The sequence below is a fragment of the Glycine max genome, chromosome 15 (genome assembly GCF_000004515.6).
Source record: "Glycine max cultivar Williams 82 chromosome 15, Glycine_max_v4.0, whole genome shotgun sequence".
In the NCBI taxonomy this organism is placed as follows: Eukaryota; Viridiplantae; Streptophyta; class Magnoliopsida; order Fabales; family Fabaceae; genus Glycine; species Glycine max.
The window spans coordinates 6,814,519-6,830,932 of record NC_038251.2 but is presented as its reverse complement, the minus strand read 5'-3'; the positions used below and the strand labels follow the sequence as shown (position 1 = coordinate 6,830,932).

The following is a 16,414-nucleotide window of genomic DNA, read 5'->3' as shown; positions in this document are numbered from 1 at the left end:
TTCTCTTATCATTCCACAAATGAAGTATCCTTTTTTATTGGTATAAAGCTACAACTCAAAAATCGCATGATTTAATGTATAAAGGTGAAATATATATAGTCATAATTTTCAAGGGAATATGGACCACAACTAATAAATATGTACAAGTTGAAATTACTTTGATGGCGAGTTGAAATATATATATATTTTTGGTACATAAGTTGAAAATGTTCTAATCAAAGTTAAGTTAAAAATATTTTTATAAACAATTAATGGAAAACATATTTAATCAGTCATAATATGTGGGTTAATTTTCCTTGAGTCTTGTTTCAACGATGGGTTGTGTCAGTTAGAAGTTTTTAAATTTCTCATTAAGTCTACCAAAATAACCCGTCTTTTATGGTATGTTAAATAACAATTAAAGATGTGTGGGGCCGTGGTAAACCTGATGGTGTCTAAGAAGCTGCCACGTGTCCATGTCCATGCGGATAAGGCCTCTTGAGATGAACATCTTTATTACGAACTGAACTTCATCTTCTCTTCTGCCATGGCCATTTCATCTGCATCCGATTTCATAAATGATTTGCACAGCATATGTTATGCCTTGCAATTTCAAGATGTGATTTGAGTATGTATTTACATTACAATTCCATCACATTGGTTTTTTAACCAAAATAAAATTCAATATTTTATCTGATTGTCATTGTACTGCTGAAAAATCTTAGCCACATGTTTTATACAAAATAAGAGAAGTATACTGTCAAATTTCATGTACTTTCTACAAACATTGCAATACTGGAGCCAGACTGGTAACTTAATAAAAATATATGCTTTCATTGCCGTAGACCTTTGTTGCTATTTGCAGTACATGTTTAGTTGTTTAGTTGCCATTTGCTAGAGCCAAACCAATCATTCTTCATTTGATCTCTGTGTCTTTACTTTGATTCAAAGGCTACAAGACTTCACAACTACCTTTAGTTTTGTTCTTTGCTCTTGTTCCTCATTTCCTGGATCATAACCCAACCTCTTCAATTTGCCTCATCAATTCCTCTTCTAAGAGATGACTTGTGAAACCAAGACATGGTTGGTTATGCTTCTTTTCTTGGTTGCTAACTACATGATGCAACATTGTGTCCATGGGGTATCCCAAGTTCCTTGCCTTTTCATCTTTGGGGACTCTTTATCTGATAGTGGAAACAACAATGAACTTCCAACCTCTGCAAAATCTAATTTCAGACCATATGGGATCGACTTTCCATTAGGACCAACTGGAAGATTTACCAATGGCAGAACAGAAATTGACATAATTAGTAACGTTTCTTTACACTTATTCAGACCTGTATCTATCTCTTGTTTTTTTTCTTCTTAAAATAATTGAGTATTCAGTGCTGCAACCAAAGATTCTAAATTTATGTCTCGTTATGAATTTTAGGGGTCAAATTTATGAGTTGGTGTGGACTACCTTCTGTTATCTGATCAAATTTTTCGGTAGTGCTGAAAGAATAAAAACAATATTAGTATATTTGTAAAGCTAAGTGTCTTTTCTCTTGCCCGAAATGTTTTGGTCAAGCTCATAGTAAAGTTTTACAATTGCAGCTCAACTTCTGGGATTTGAGAAATTCATTCCACCCTTTGCAAACACTAGTGGTTCAAACATACTTAAAGGTGTTAACTATGCATCAGGTGGAGCTGGAATACGCATTGAAACCGGCTCGGACATGGTATACATCAAAGAGCCTAGTTCTTTCATGTTTTTCTTGATCTTCAATTGGTTTATGGTAGATGACTAGAGGGTCTATGTGACAATTCTCATGAGATTTTAAATCATGAGTAGTTGTAATTTATCGCAATCCTTGTTGTTGAAAGAAATTGTAGACAAATGCAGCCGATGTGACTGCAATTGTGGTAGGGAGTCTCAAAAACCTTAAAGTTGGGGCTGAAATTGTGGTCACTAACTGTTCTTTAAAACCTTGATTAACCCTATGCAATGCAGGGTGCTACTATCAGCTTGGGATTACAGTTAGCAAATCACAGAGTCATAGTTTCTGAAATTGCTACGAAACTTGGAAGTCCTGACTTAGCTCGACAATACCTTGAAAAGTGCTTGTATTATTTGAACACAGGCAACAATGATTACATGGGCAACTACTTCCGTCCCCAGCTCTACCCAGCAAGCCGCATTTATAGCCTTGAGCAGTATGCACAAGCTCTGATTGAAGAGTTATCTCTGAATTTGCAGGTATCCATAGAAATTTTCTGTTTCACATATTATTAGAATATGAATAATTCTAAATCCTGCTATAGCATACTCATGATAATAATCATACTTGTTTTGTATGGTAAGCATTGAATGCTTTTTATGGTTCTAATACATTAAATGCATTAAAAAAATTTATAGAGAAAATGGTCTATGTATTGACAATGTAAGATTTTAAAAGTCATATATTAGCCATGTTACAGGTTGATAGTATAGATTTTTACACCAAAACTACATAGAAATTAAACTCTTTCTTATAAAGCATCGTGAAGTTTTGTAAGAAGACATCGATTACTTTTTGGAATAACAGTAGTAGCATCTAAATTGAAGCTACCCCATTTATGATATGATGGTTGAGCCGGACAATTTGATTTATATGGGCAGGCTTTACATGACCTTGGAGCGAGAAAGTATGTGTTGGCTGGGTTGGGCCTTATAGGATGCACACCAGCTGTGATGCATTCTCATGGGACAAATGGATCTTGTGTTGAAGAGCATAATGCTGCTACATACGATTATAATAACAAGCTTAAAGCTCTAGTGGATCAGTTCAATAACAGGTTCTCTGCTAATTCCAAATTCATCCTTATACACAATGGATCAAACGCCCTTGACATTGCACATGGTAATAAGTTTGGCTTTCTTATTCTTCAATCCACATCTCTAACCAAGATGCATACAATATTGTTTTCTTTTTTATCAGCAAATGTTAGTTGTTAGTTTTTTGTATAGCATTATATATAACCATGTATAGTCCATGTGTCTCAGGGTTTTTGGTTTCGGATGCTGCTTGCTGCCCATCAGGGTGTAATCCCAACCAAAAGCCGTGCAATAATAGGAGTGACTATGTGTTTTGGGATGAAGTTCATCCCACCGAGGCATGGAACCTAGTTAATGCAATATCAGCTTATAATTCTACCATTGATCCAGCCTTTACTTATCCAATGAATATCAAGCAACTTGTAGACTGTGAAGTTAAGAGGGAATTGGAGTTCAGGAATGAATCCACTTCACAGCTCAGTGCCACTGAATAAGTTCTGGCTATCACCTAGTCTTTCATTTGGAGCTAAATTAATTGAGTTGAATATGTACGAAGTAATGGCCTGCTACTGAATTGAACGACAAAGGGGAATGAATCAAGTGAGTATATTGGCTATCCTGCCTCAGATTTGATCCAATTTATATTGGATTACTTGATTAACTATATGGTGTATGCTTTCATGGAATGCAGGCACAGTTGCTGTTATGGAATCCAATTCAAAATCATTAAGCCATAATGATTTGGTTTCAAAATCCTCTCCTGAAATTTGATTTTGTACTGTTTATACTCTTTTCTTTGTTTAGAACCAATATATTGGCATGAGTTATACTATTTATGTAATATTTCTTTACAACATTATTATTTCTCTCTTTCTTAATCACATCATTCATCTTATTTCATAATTTTCTCTTGATTATATAAAACAAAGAGTTCAATTTCTATTTACTGACAATGTAAAACAGAGTTTTATACTGTCATTCAATCACAAAATTATCGTTTAAATTATTTTAAGATAATTATTTTAAAAATCAACAAATATATCATACATGGTGAGATGATATTGGATAACCTTGTAAAACAAATGAAAGAATAGTCAAAATTATCCTTACTCCCATCAATAACTTAACATATTTTTCAAAAGTAATTTAGTTACAAGGAAAACTTTAATCAAATTTATTATATTTGTCATTAAAATTTCAAATCGCACAATGACATGTAAATGTTTTTGTTTTAAAAAAAAATCTACTGTTCTTAATACATGATATTTATTGTTAAGAGAAACATCTACATATGTACTGCTTGATTTAATAACTTGATGGAAAGGATATAAACTATAAAGAACCTAAGTTTCATAGCCAATGTGGTTAATAAATTTCGTTTCATAACCGTAAAAGGTATGGTTGAAACGAGAATGGCAAAAAGAAGCACTGCCATGTAGTGAATAATAATAATAAATAAATCAGAAGTTGTGATGGATTTGGGCGATTGGGCTTATGGGCTACCAATCTGCGTAAGATATGATAGATTCATTAAAGAAATAGAATAGGCCCATTGCTTCCATTGTCTTTTACCCCCTTCTGCACTTACTTTTTAATAAAGTGCATAAAAAAAAGTGGTGATTACATAATTCTTTATTGAAGAGCACTAATTATATTTACATCTTTTTAATAAAAAATAGATTATTTATTGAAGAGAACTAATTATATTTACATATTTGTAATAAAAAAATAGATTATTTATTGAAGAGAACTAATTATATTTACATATTTGTAATAAAAAAATAGGTTAATTTAATAATATTTTTAGTCGTTGAAATTTGAAATAAATCTATTTTGGTTTCCCCAAATTAAATTAAAAAATATACATTTTAGTCCTTCAACTTTAAAAAAAAAAATATTTTGGTCCACTTCCGAGGCATTGTCAACATTCGACACACATTCACTTCTGATTGCATCACGTTACTACTTCTATTAACGTTATTTAGCTCTGAAGATTAAAAACGTAATTTTGAAATTTAAGAAACTATATTTTTTTTCAATCTTGAGACTAAAAATGAATTTACAAATTTTATGGATTAAAAACATAATTAAACAAAAAACGCTATGCTTGCATCGCTACGAAATCTTTATTTGTTACTTTACGAAGAGAAGAGAGTAAGAGGTTTTATAGAGGAGGACCTTTTTTCCGTTTATACTAGAATACCTTTTGGTTTATTATCTTCAAACTTCAATAGATGCTTCAGTTGATACCTCACAAATATGAACTACGACATTAGCTAGTAATGATATTTTGCCTCGGCACACTGTTATCCTGAATAATGGTCATCGCCTCATTGGTTTCAAACTTGATTTCAAATATAGCTGAGTTTGTGTTTTCCCAAAGGAACAATGTGTATCTTGCCATGGCAGATTTAATTATGCCAGAAATTAAACATCATAGTTCATAAGCTAACAAAGAAAATTACTAATCAAATAACGTTATCAAATTAAACACAGAACATTGCAGATTAGCCAGAAAAGAGTCCTCGATATGGTTGAGGGTCAAATCATCCAACTCTCCCACCCAGTTCACTGAACCTTAAACGAAAGCAAGGTCAAATGATCTCAGTAGTCTGTCATTCCGGTCAAAATCTGATTAGATAAGATAAAAATTAAATGTTAAAATAATACCTACTACTCACACCGTATCTAATTATAAAATCTTTTTTAATTTTTAGATATATTAATTATTATTTTTTTATATACTTTACTTAATTATTTTTTAAAATATTAATGAAAATTAATTAAGTAAATAAAAAAATAAATTTTTTTTAGAATAATAATATAAATAGTTAATAAATTTAATATGATTATCTAATTTAATTATTTTGTTTGAAATACGTAAATTAATATATATAGACACAGAAGGAGTGGTGGTCCTCCTAGGAAAACCATTTTGTCTCTGATTCCTTAATTTCATCGAGCCATTGATTGGCTGCGTCAACCATTTCTAGGGCTATTTTTCTCAGCCACTTGGGGGTAACCCATTTCACAATGGTTAATATCCTCAGTCTCATTGATGAACCCACATAAGAGTCTGTGAACCTCAGCCATCCATTTTAGCTTTCAGATTTACGCTTCCCACTGCAAGGAAGAATTAATCCAAATACTCAGAACTCTCCCATTGGCTACCTTAGTTATCGTACATTGTCTCTGCCACCATTTTTTTAACCTCACTCACTCACTTAAAATCTTCAATTTATTGTTCCCTCTCTCTCCTCATTGAGCCTAGGAAAACCCTTTTCTTTTTCTTTTCTCAGACCATTATTTCACAGATATCCCAGTATATGGGGTAGCAACAATTAAGTCACACTCTTATTGGCTCATCACTTCTTTGGCCATTTACTCACCCAGAAATCATTCTTCCTCCCCCAAAACAAAACCCTTCCTTACATGCATGGCTTCTTCAAGAGTTCAAATATGCAGATTCCTAACAGTCTTCCCCTTTCCAGATTGGAGGGAGGCGTGTTAATAGGCTGCATATATATGCTACCTAATGCTTATGTTTTCAGTTTGACATTCATAACTATAGCAGCAGATAGTCCCAATCATATTCATTCATACAAACTCATCACAAGGACTAAATTTTAGGTATATATTGTGTTCAGATCTTCATGACAGGTAAGCATTACTACAGATAAATTTGAATGGATGACAAATGCATATGATTTTGATGCTTTCTCTGAAGCTGAGCAAACTGCTCAGGTATAGTAATTAATATACTTGTATGAACTGTGTTTCAGGGTCAAGATACATTTAGACAGTGTGATGCTTGTGAGTGATTCAACATGGATCCCAGTTGTTCAGGAGCTTATAAACAAGGTGAATGGCATGCATCTAAGCTTGACCAAATGGAGACTCAGATGGAGATGAATTACTGACTGATTAATTACTTAGACTAGCTATACTAAGGTCAATTGCTGGCTGTCATGTCTTTGTCATTGTACTTATGTTATTCTCATTGAATATTTCTAGTTGCTTATATATTTCTCAATTTTCTAATACCTTCCTAGCCTGGTTTAAATTGCGGATGCATTGCGGTGAGTATAAAACCTTTATATTGTGGGCAATTACGAGAAAATGCAGCTGATGCTGCCACAATTGAGGTCACTTGCGGTTGTGGAGAGTCAAAATACATTGACCATGCGGCCCTATTTAAAACCATGCTTCCTAGTATCTTTTACTTATTTGTGTGTTGTTTAGAATGTGATGCAGCTTCTTTCTGAATATATCAAGGTGTTCCTGTCATAAATATTTTTGTTGATTCTTTATTTGGTTTTAATGTACAAGCCTACAAGGTTTTCAATCTTGATCTTTTCAAATAAAGCAGTAGTAGACTATATATTAGGGCGTGGCCAGCCTGCTGAATTTACGTCGATATCTTACTATATATTTAAAAAAGACCAGATTCATCTACAAAATCTTATCTCTTTTTTTTTCCACCTCAAAATAAATTTAAAGAAAAAGAAATAAATGGGATGTGAGGATTATCAGTTTGGTTGTTTTATGCAAATAAAATCCCTTACTAAGAGAGTAAGGTCGTTGATTTTTGGGAACCAAACCAATTGTGGTTGTAGAATATAGAGGACCTTTTCCATTTATACAACACCTTTTTGGTTTATCTTCAATAGATCATTAGTTGATTCCTCACAAATATGAACTACAACACTATGAATGATATTTTGCCTTGACACGCTTCTGTTATTACTATCCTGATGAATAATGGTAATTGGTTTCAAACTTGATATCAAATATAGCTGAGTTTGTGCATATTGCAATTGCAAATTTACGCCAGAAATTAAATATCAAGACCATTAGTTTTCAGTTAGATGCCAAGCATAACCAATTTTATGCTTAACAATTCCAGTAAACTAGCCAGGGGAATTAAGCTGGTACTAGTCTATTAAGACTTAATTGGACTCTAGAATATTAGCAACTTGCAAGTACAAGACCAAGAGTTATAATTGTGAATGAAGAGGCATAATTTTGTATATACTGTTTAGTTGAAAAATAAAATTCATGAATGGATGTTCAAACCTATGATATTGAAGGGGAACAAAGACTGAAAAACATGCCAAGCTAGGTGTCTTCTTCATACTATTAATTAGGACACATGCTAACATATCAGAGAGCGTTTCACAATAGATACAGGATAGTCTTAAGAAAGTCTACAAAGCCATTACATATATAATACTGAGGGGATGTATGCTTAAATCCCCTATACACATGATTCTGCTTACATTACCCTTTGCATTCATCTGCTATCATACTAGAAGGCAAACTACAAGGTAGCAGAACATCTCAAGTCTCAATACTAACCACATCATCTGCAAAGAAAAAACAAACTCTAGTTAGATTAATAGTTTGTATGCTTAGTATGAACATTGTGAATCAAATGTCCATAGATTCAGTCAGTAGCTAGAAGTGGAATATAGACATATGTACATAAAGAATCCGGCCAAATCACGATCTTCAAGAAAATATAAATGGCATGAATATACTCACTCAGTTGTTCTTTAAATCGAAATTTCAGTTTTTGAAAAATATTCAATTAAGCTAACAAAGGGAAACTTATTGATCGAAAAATCATATCATATTCTCTTTGTACGTGTAAAGCAGAATTTCTTTCTCAAATCATTTAATTCTAAAGGCTGAAATCCCTTAATGTTACTTTTCTTCAATTTACATTTCTATGAACATTTGGAGAAATTATAATTGTATTTGACTTGTAATTGGCAAGTGAAAAAAATTGAAAATTTCTAAACAGTATGAAAGGAAGTTTTACAAAAATTACACTAACAACGCCACCTGATATCTTCCAATTCTCTATTTTTCTTTTTAATTTATTATTTCAATAAAATAATTACACGTTGATTTGTCATTTTTTCATAGGATAAAATATCGTACCACTAAGCAATGTTGTTAACAATTATACAAACAAAAATTTATGTATTCGTCGAAAACTTATTTCGAAAAGTAATTACTTATTTCAGTTTCTATTTAAACATTTAGTCTCAAATTCAAACACATCTTAAAACTTATAGTAGGGCAACTTGTTATTATCCAAACTGATGGTGGGACAAATTAATGTTAATGCATAAAACCAATTTATTGGAGGCTCTCACTATCACTAGTCGTCATCTGCCTTTGTTATGAAAATAAGAATAACATGTAAACTATATGCAATTTGTTTGTAGGTAATAGCTAGTGATTTAATAGTTAGAGGGGAAACAACTATTAATTTATAGCTAGTATGAGTGTGAAATTTGTAATGGAAAAGCTTACACTAATTGAAGCGACATCTGATCTTGCCGTGCATACTGATTATTGGGTTGTAATCCAGTGACTTGGAAGTAGCCACGAGAATCAAATTGCTGCTGAGAAGTCTGCAAAGAATCATAGTTTGAGCCGCCCGGCAACACGGCCAAGTTATGGTGGTTCCTCTCACCTTCAGCTATCTACACCCCATAAACAAAAGCATAGTTATTAAATAAACATAAACATAACATACAACCAAACAATTATTGCAAATAGAAAGCATGTGAAGAAAGGACAGAAAGAGATAGAATAGAAACAAACCTTTGCTCGAAGAAGCTGGTTGTTGTTGTGCAAGTCTATCTCCTGCAATGTACCATTTTAGTTATGATAACGACACCAAGTAGTCAAAACTAGTTTTTGGGACATGGTTAGAAGTTAGGGCATTGCAAATAGTTCTATTATTTGAGATTGTTGTGAAATAGACTAAAAGTGTCTAGAATATTGTTGTGCATGAAGATCTATATGGGAAGAGTAATTATATTTTGACAACAAAAAAATTTTAAACACTCAATCAACAATTCTTTTTTTTTTTTCTATCTCTCTCTTTCTATCAGACTACATCACCAACTAAATCGATCATTTATCTTTGTTCTCTTCCTTTCTTTCTCAAGTTGTAGGCAATTCAAAGTTGTTCAAGAAACATTTTTTTATGAGAATTCTAGACTTTCTAAGTTCTAACAAAATATCTTAATATTGGAGGGGAATAAGTAAATAAGCCTTGATTTTATCTTCTTCTTTGTTAGGTAGTTTTGCTTAAGAGAAAGTGAAACAAGAAACTATGCCCCAAAATCATTTCTTTCCTTTCCTTCCATCTGTCGTGTTCCCTTCCAACAACATGGGATCTATAGGACTCAAACACATTAACCTGGGTTCTGTTTTCATATTGGAGTTTGTAAATAAGTTATTCTCTTCTATCCCCATCGTAGGGCTATACCATACTACAAACATGCACCCTTTTTAAATCTTAAGCAATAAAACAAAAATTAATTGCTTCTTTTGTACATGCCAAAATTGAGAAAGGTAATGTATGTGCTTTCAGAGCTCAAACAAAATAGTATTATTATTTCTTGGTACTGTGCAAGCAGAACAAACATGTCTTTGCAAATGACACCATTAATAAAACCAAAGAAAAAGTGATGGGAGAAAACAGATTTAGAGTCAATTAGCATAACTTCTGATCAAATACTTATAAGAGAACAAAAATAAGATTAATAAGGAAGTAAAAATGAATCAAACTTCATCTATAAATTTAAATTAGCTTATGCATCTTAAGTTATGAAAATGATAAATGAATGAACTTATGAAATAATTGAGATGTATAAATTAGTTTAATTTATAAGAGAAATTTGATTCATATTACCTTATTAATTAATTTTTTTCTATTTATCAAGAATTTTATTTAAACTTACTCTTAGAAGAAACCAGAAAATAAAGACACTCAAACTCTCTTAAATAGTCATTTGATTTAATTTGTGACTTAAACCAAAATATTGAATTGCATCTAGTACTTAAATAGAAACATAGATAAATTCTTATACAAATATATGAACATATTAACATTAATACTAATTAATTAATTTATTAAATTGTATCAGGTTTAAATTTTCAACAGTATGGTAGAAGACAGAAGAGATAACAAATCCGAGATAAATGTAAAAATGACAGACATTTTTTTCTCAGAAAAATAGAACGTATCAGATTCAAAAGAGGTGGCAAACGTGAGGTAAATACAAATATGGAAGAGTACATTCTTTTTGTTCACAATATTACACCAAATTAGATGCTTGCTTACAAAATTGACTGAAGGGAACTGCATACCTATGGAAATTTAATAAGGCTCAAGAAACACATACAACTATAAATATTTTGTTAGAATCTAATTTGTCTCTATACACACCTAACAACACATCATTGCAATTCTAGGTGCCCTTAAAAGTTAAGAAATGAGTGAAAATCTCAAGTTCTATGTTTCTAATGTACATATCAATTATATATGTCAGCATTTCTAATCATAACTTCATTCACAGCAGTATGGTTTATGTAGTCTTAGTAACTACATTGTGTTATGATGTCTTTCATCAATAATTTTTGTGTTTTTTTCCTGTAATTGGCATAATCATCACGTGACCATAGGTTCAACCATAGCCATAGTTAGAATTATTTTTATGATATAGAGATAAACAAAACTTTTCTAAGAACTAGATATTTTCAATTCAAGTTATTAAAAAGAAAAAAAAATGTTTCCTACTTTTCTTTAGTTTTATATGATGTAAAAGATAGCTGACTGAGGTCTTACAGATGGCTTAAAGAAGAGATTTTATCTACCAAGTTATAGTAAGATCTTCTTAAAATAATTGATCATCTGAATAAAATCATTCCCGAAACCTTCACATTTAGATTCCTGTCAAATCGTATGATGAATCAAATTAATATATAGTTGACACAGGTCATATTTTGTTCCTTCCTTTTTCCCCTTTGCGGCAGTATGAGTTTGTTCTTTTTTCATTTCTCTAAAAATGGAACAATCACATTAGTATTATTCAATATCTTTTATCATGGATTAATTTAACTTGTACAAAGTATTCATTGATGAATAGTATAAACTTGATCCAGGATGTTGAACGGATTTCTCGTTTAGTGTGTAAGACTGAAAAATAAAAGTCACAATAATTGCAATCCCATGAACGGTTATGTTTAAAAACCTAAAGACTTGACCAAAAGGAAAGGGAGCACAGAAGAAGTCCAGTGAGAATAATCAGATACTTAATTGTAATATGCTGAGCCACTTAGAACATAATCACATGCTAAATTCATATATTATTTACCTTTCAAAACCATTTACTCAGGACCAATCAAGTGCCAGCTGCTGACAAGACAATATATGCAAATATAACTATAAAAAACATAAATATAGGAAAAATACTTACCCTTTTCTGCATGTACTCAATTTCAGCAAATAGCAGCTCATTCTGATGTTTATGGTTGGAAAGTAGCACAAGCAAAAAGAGAAGCGAAAAGTTAGAAAAATGCAGGTTTTATAGGCTAATAAATCTAAATCAAATCATCTATCCTTTCAGAAATTATAGAAAGCATCAATATGTTCATTACAAGACATACCTTTTTTGAACGAATCCTACTAATTCCTTTTTCTAATTTAGTCTCCAGGTTTTTGAGTTCCTTGGCAGTCAGAGGGCCCAAAGACTCACCCATCATTTGCCTGCAATTTAATTAATTTTTTTCATCAAGGATCATGAAATAATTGCAATTGCAAACAACTCTACATGGTTTTTTATTTATTTATTATGTGAATTTTTGTGAATGAGATTTTTCTTGTCCTAGTGCATGAAAAAGACGATTCAACTTGCCTGTTGTTATTCTGCAGGCTACTAATTTGTGCACGAAGTTTATCCGCTTCTTGCTGGTAAAACTGGAAAACATATATGAAATCATGCTTAGTTATAAAAATGTTAGTTTCATAATAAAATTTCAATGTATATAATTATCTAATTAATTAGATGCTAAAAGACACTGACAGATGCCAAATTGATAGATTCAATATTTTTCTCACACCAAAAAAAATAAATAAATAAAGGATCAAGCAATACCTGTGCATTAGCCTCAGAAGCAGATCCAGCACCGGACGAATCTGAACATGCTTTTTTGTACCTCTCGATGGTTGCTTTGACACTGCAATGATTAATAGTAACATTGAAAATCCATGTTCTTATTATATATTAACAAGCTACATAGATAAGCATTTTATAAAGGGTTTGTAAGTTGTCTCAATTCCAAGGAATCATGGAGAGTGGATTTGGTAGAGAAGAAATAGGGTGAAAAGGAAATTTTTATAAAAAAAAATCAGTGTAGGTCTCACACCTTTATAACTATACTTTAATTGAAATTTATTTTCTCTTTCTTTTTTTTTCTTTTTTTTTTCCACTCTACTAAACTCACCCTAAAAGAACAATTAATTGTTAAATTCATTAGCATACTGACAAAAAGGGAAAAAATGGTTTTATAATATTTATGTCTGTAAAATCTTCAAGATCTAGGCAACCCATTTGATAAAATTCTTATTTTTAGGAAGTATATATCATCACAAGTTGTATGCCACAAGTTGTTGTGTCAGAAGCTTATGTATGACCCAAAATCATCACATTGGATATGAGCTACAGCCTATTATCAATTAATTACTGGCATGTCTCAGCTTCTCCATTGAGGTTTTCTTGAATGATTATATTCATATATCTAATCTCTTCTATCGTACTTTCATTTTTTTCCCTTTGTCTTTCTCATCACATCACTTCTCAAACCTAATACTTTAACTCTATTTTTCTTTTTCTTTTTTCTTCTTATCTATCTCTTCCCCTCATCCCAATCCACCCCAAAAAATTTCTGATTTTCCTTACTTTCAATTTTTCATGTTTAAACTTATTGTCTAATGTCTATACTAACCCTTTTAATTATCTGCATCTGAGAATGCCTACTGCCTACATATATTAGACAGAGAGAGACAGATAGAGTTTAAGAGGAAACCTAATTATGAATATGCTACTTTAATTCAACCCACAAACTTAGGGCAATAATACTAATGTTATAAGAATCAAATGAAAAATGCAACGGAATGTCCAATTAATTAAAGTTTTATGTGATCAATAACCAATGCCTTTGTGTTGTCAGAATTATAATAGAACTTATTTAAAACCTAAATCAAACAGTACATAAAAATAGAGTTAAAGTGTTGCAGTTTCCTTTATTTATTCTAACTAATTCAATATCTACTTACTGATTTGGAACAGTTGGCTATGTTTTATATATATGGATCCGGTTTTAGTTAATATTGTAACTTGTTATCAATAACCCTATGATTGAAAAAAAAACGTTGGAAACTTGAGATTTTCCCTTTTTCAGATAAAGAAAGGGTAATAAAAAAAAATAAAAATTCCAAACCTATTTCTTAGGGAATCTTTGTTTTAAATTTTCATCTCATTTTTCAGAGCTATTGGATTACTGGATTAGCATTTAGTTCAGCAGTTATTTGAAATTCCAGGAAGATAATGTAATAAACTGAACTAGAGATGTATATGTAACAAAAATAAATAAAATTAAAGTTCTGGTGTCAGTACGTCTGCTCTAGCATCTTTCCAAAATCCAATGTTTCATTTGCAAAAGCATATTACTCAGTATTGAACATAATTGGGGAATGAGGTCAGTTTAAAACTCCCAATGTTTCAAAATTACTCCCATCAACCAAGTAAAACTAATTAATATTCGACATAATCATGTATCCAGTTGTCGTATAATTCAAGATTTGAAATATTCATCATAAATCAAAGACGTTATTAATTTCATATACTGTGCTTTATCTTTCACCATTTTTTACGGTTAGTTGTCAGTGCTTAAATAAGCAAGAAAACCATCCTTCCATCTTTCAATCCCGTTTGAATGGAAAGAGGACTAATCCTATTTTCTTGTTTTGGACACATAAATAGAAAGAAGGAGCAAGTAGGGGTGAACGTGTCATATCAATCTCATCTAAGTAGTCAATTTAATATGAAATTAAACATAGAAAATTGGAGATTAACCAGAAAAGAGAGCCCTCTGGTTGAGGGTCAAATCATCCAACTCTTACAGTTAACCGAACCTTAAACGCAACTCTTTAAATATTGCAACGTCAAATGATCTCATTACTCTGTCATTCCGGTCTAAATCTGATTAGATGTGATAAAAATAAAACCTTAAAATAATAAAATACTCACTTTTGAATATCTATAAAAATAAATATAAGAAAATCATTTTCTTTCTGATACCTTAATTTCCTCGAGCCATTGATTGGCTGCCTCTTCCACGCTGGCACAGTATCCTACTATATGATTGGTTCAACCATTTCTAGGACTATTTTTTTCTGCCACTTGGGGGTAACCCGTTTCACAATGGTTAATACCCTCAGCCCCATTGAAATATCCAAATCCATGAACACATAAGACTCAAATATGAAACAATCCATATATATTATATTATATTATATGACACAAACTTTATTAAAATCTGAATTGAATAAATTGTATAAAATTTGATTATATTATTACTCAGTCTTTTCTGTCTGAAAGTCTGTGAATACAGCCGTCCATTTCAGCTTCTGCTGTAGCAGCAGCGGCAATAGTTTTACGCTTCCCACAAGCCAAATACTCAGAACTCTCCCATTGGCTACCTTAATTGTCGTACATTGTCGCTGCCACCATTTACCTCACTCACTTGAAATCTTTAATTTTTCGTCCCCCCCCTCCCCCCCCCCTTTTCATTTTTCTTTTCTGAAACCATTACTTTCATAGATATATGTATGCAAGATATATTGAGCAAATGCAAATCCCAGTCTGGGGTACCAACAGTGGTGAAATACATTATGAAAAGCCAGTTGAGTCACTCTTATTGGCTAATCACTTCTTTCACTGTCTTTTGCTGTGCAAAGTAAAAAGAATTTTTACTCTTTGAATAAATAGGAGAGAAGGGGAAACAAGGGAAAGAAAGAAATTTTTTCCCAGAGAAGGGTGTTTCCAATATAGAAGATAAAACTTAGGGCTCAGATGGAAGAGGGAAAGAGAGCCCAGAATGGGAATCATGACATAAACTCTTTTGTCAGAGGGTCAAGAACTGAAAAATCATGTGTGACGTGACCAAAGATTCTTTCAACCAAGACAAATCCTAGACTAGTCCTTTAAACCCTAACCAGATTCACCAAACCTCATTTCCTAAAAGGAGGGGAAAATCAACTAAACAAATTTAAACTTTCAGACCGTTTTAGCCACTCGGGAATTTCAATTAACAAAAAAATAGTTTTCTAACCCTTACTTTCACCTGATTAAGTGTAATTATCCAAGTCATGTTATTGCTAATAAAAAACCCTAATTAGGGTTATATTTGACCAAGGTTAGATCTCACACGTGGGTGCAAGTGACATTTGGGGAAAACCTCAGTTCAAGTATTTGGACTGGAATATCTCAACATGGGTATGAGCCTTAAAAAGCTGATTTGGTTGCAATGGTTTAAAAAAGAGATTTTTCTGCATAGTATGAAATAAACCAGTGTTGGTCTTTTACAAACCCTAAAATTACTTTATTTTATTTTTTCCTTGTATACTTATTTCAATTTGACATATTGACAAAATTCTTGGAATAGTACTGTGCTTTGTTGATGTCTAACTGACGTGTTATTAAGGAAGTGCCAAGGAGATGGAAAGATTGGGCTAATTGAGCATGACAGCTTTAGCTTTAGGTCTTCTTA

General features: G+C 31.9%; 2 protein-coding genes across 5 annotated transcripts in view; one reads left to right on the top strand and one right to left on the bottom strand.

The window, feature by feature from the left end:
* The first annotated feature begins 457 nt into the window (after nt 1-457).
* Nucleotides 458-3,716, top strand: LOC100799622 (GDSL esterase/lipase At1g29670). Of its 3 annotated transcripts, none has more exons than XM_006597436.3 (6): nt 458-607; nt 1,576-1,700; nt 1,973-2,218; nt 2,621-2,861; nt 3,005-3,376; nt 3,468-3,716. In XM_006597436.3, the coding sequence occupies exons 1-5, from the start codon at nt 574-576 to the stop codon at nt 3,268-3,270; spliced, it is 912 nt and encodes a 303-aa protein (XP_006597499.1). In that variant the 5' UTR covers nt 458-573; the 3' UTR covers nt 3,271-3,376; nt 3,468-3,716. The 3 variants fall into 3 exon arrangements, with proteins under 3 accessions (XP_006597499.1, XP_006597497.1, XP_040865879.1); XM_006597434.4 differs by having other exon boundaries at nt 503-1,289; XM_041009945.1 differs by lacking the exon at nt 458-607 and adding an exon at nt 1,153-1,467.
* A 4,063-nt stretch (nt 3,717-7,779) lies between these two features.
* Nucleotides 7,780-16,414, bottom strand: part of LOC100790650 (floral homeotic protein AGAMOUS) — a 9,971-nt gene continuing 1,336 nt past the window's right edge. Inside the window, exons 3-9 of one of the 2 annotated variants that reach the window (XM_006597433.3) lie at nt 12,739-12,820; nt 12,499-12,560; nt 12,251-12,350; nt 12,061-12,102; nt 9,395-9,436; nt 9,101-9,273; nt 7,780-8,142 (exon numbers count right to left, since the gene is read on the bottom strand). In XM_006597433.3, the coding sequence (XP_006597496.1) occupies nt 8,139-8,142; nt 9,101-9,273; nt 9,395-9,436; nt 12,061-12,102; nt 12,251-12,350; nt 12,499-12,560; nt 12,739-12,820 (505 nt within the window). In that variant the 3' untranslated portion in view covers nt 7,780-8,138. Of the gene's footprint in view, nt 8,143-9,096; nt 9,274-9,394; nt 9,437-12,060; nt 12,103-12,250; nt 12,351-12,498; nt 12,561-12,738; nt 12,821-16,414 lie in introns of those variants that run through there. The other variant, XM_003546007.2, reaches the window with a different exon arrangement.

Excerpts from the sequence above, each read along its gene's own strand:
- LOC100799622 (XM_006597434.4), top strand. The coding sequence starts at position 1,040 with ATGACTTGTGAAACCAAGACATGGTTGGTTATGCTTCTTTTCTTGGTT. Across the intron at positions 1,290-1,575 it reads AACAGAAATTGACATAATTA|CTCAACTTCTGGGATTTGAG; the intron begins GTAACGTTTCTT and ends TTACAATTGCAG. Across the intron at positions 1,701-1,972 it reads TTGAAACCGGCTCGGACATG|GGTGCTACTATCAGCTTGGG; the intron begins GTATACATCAAA and ends TATGCAATGCAG.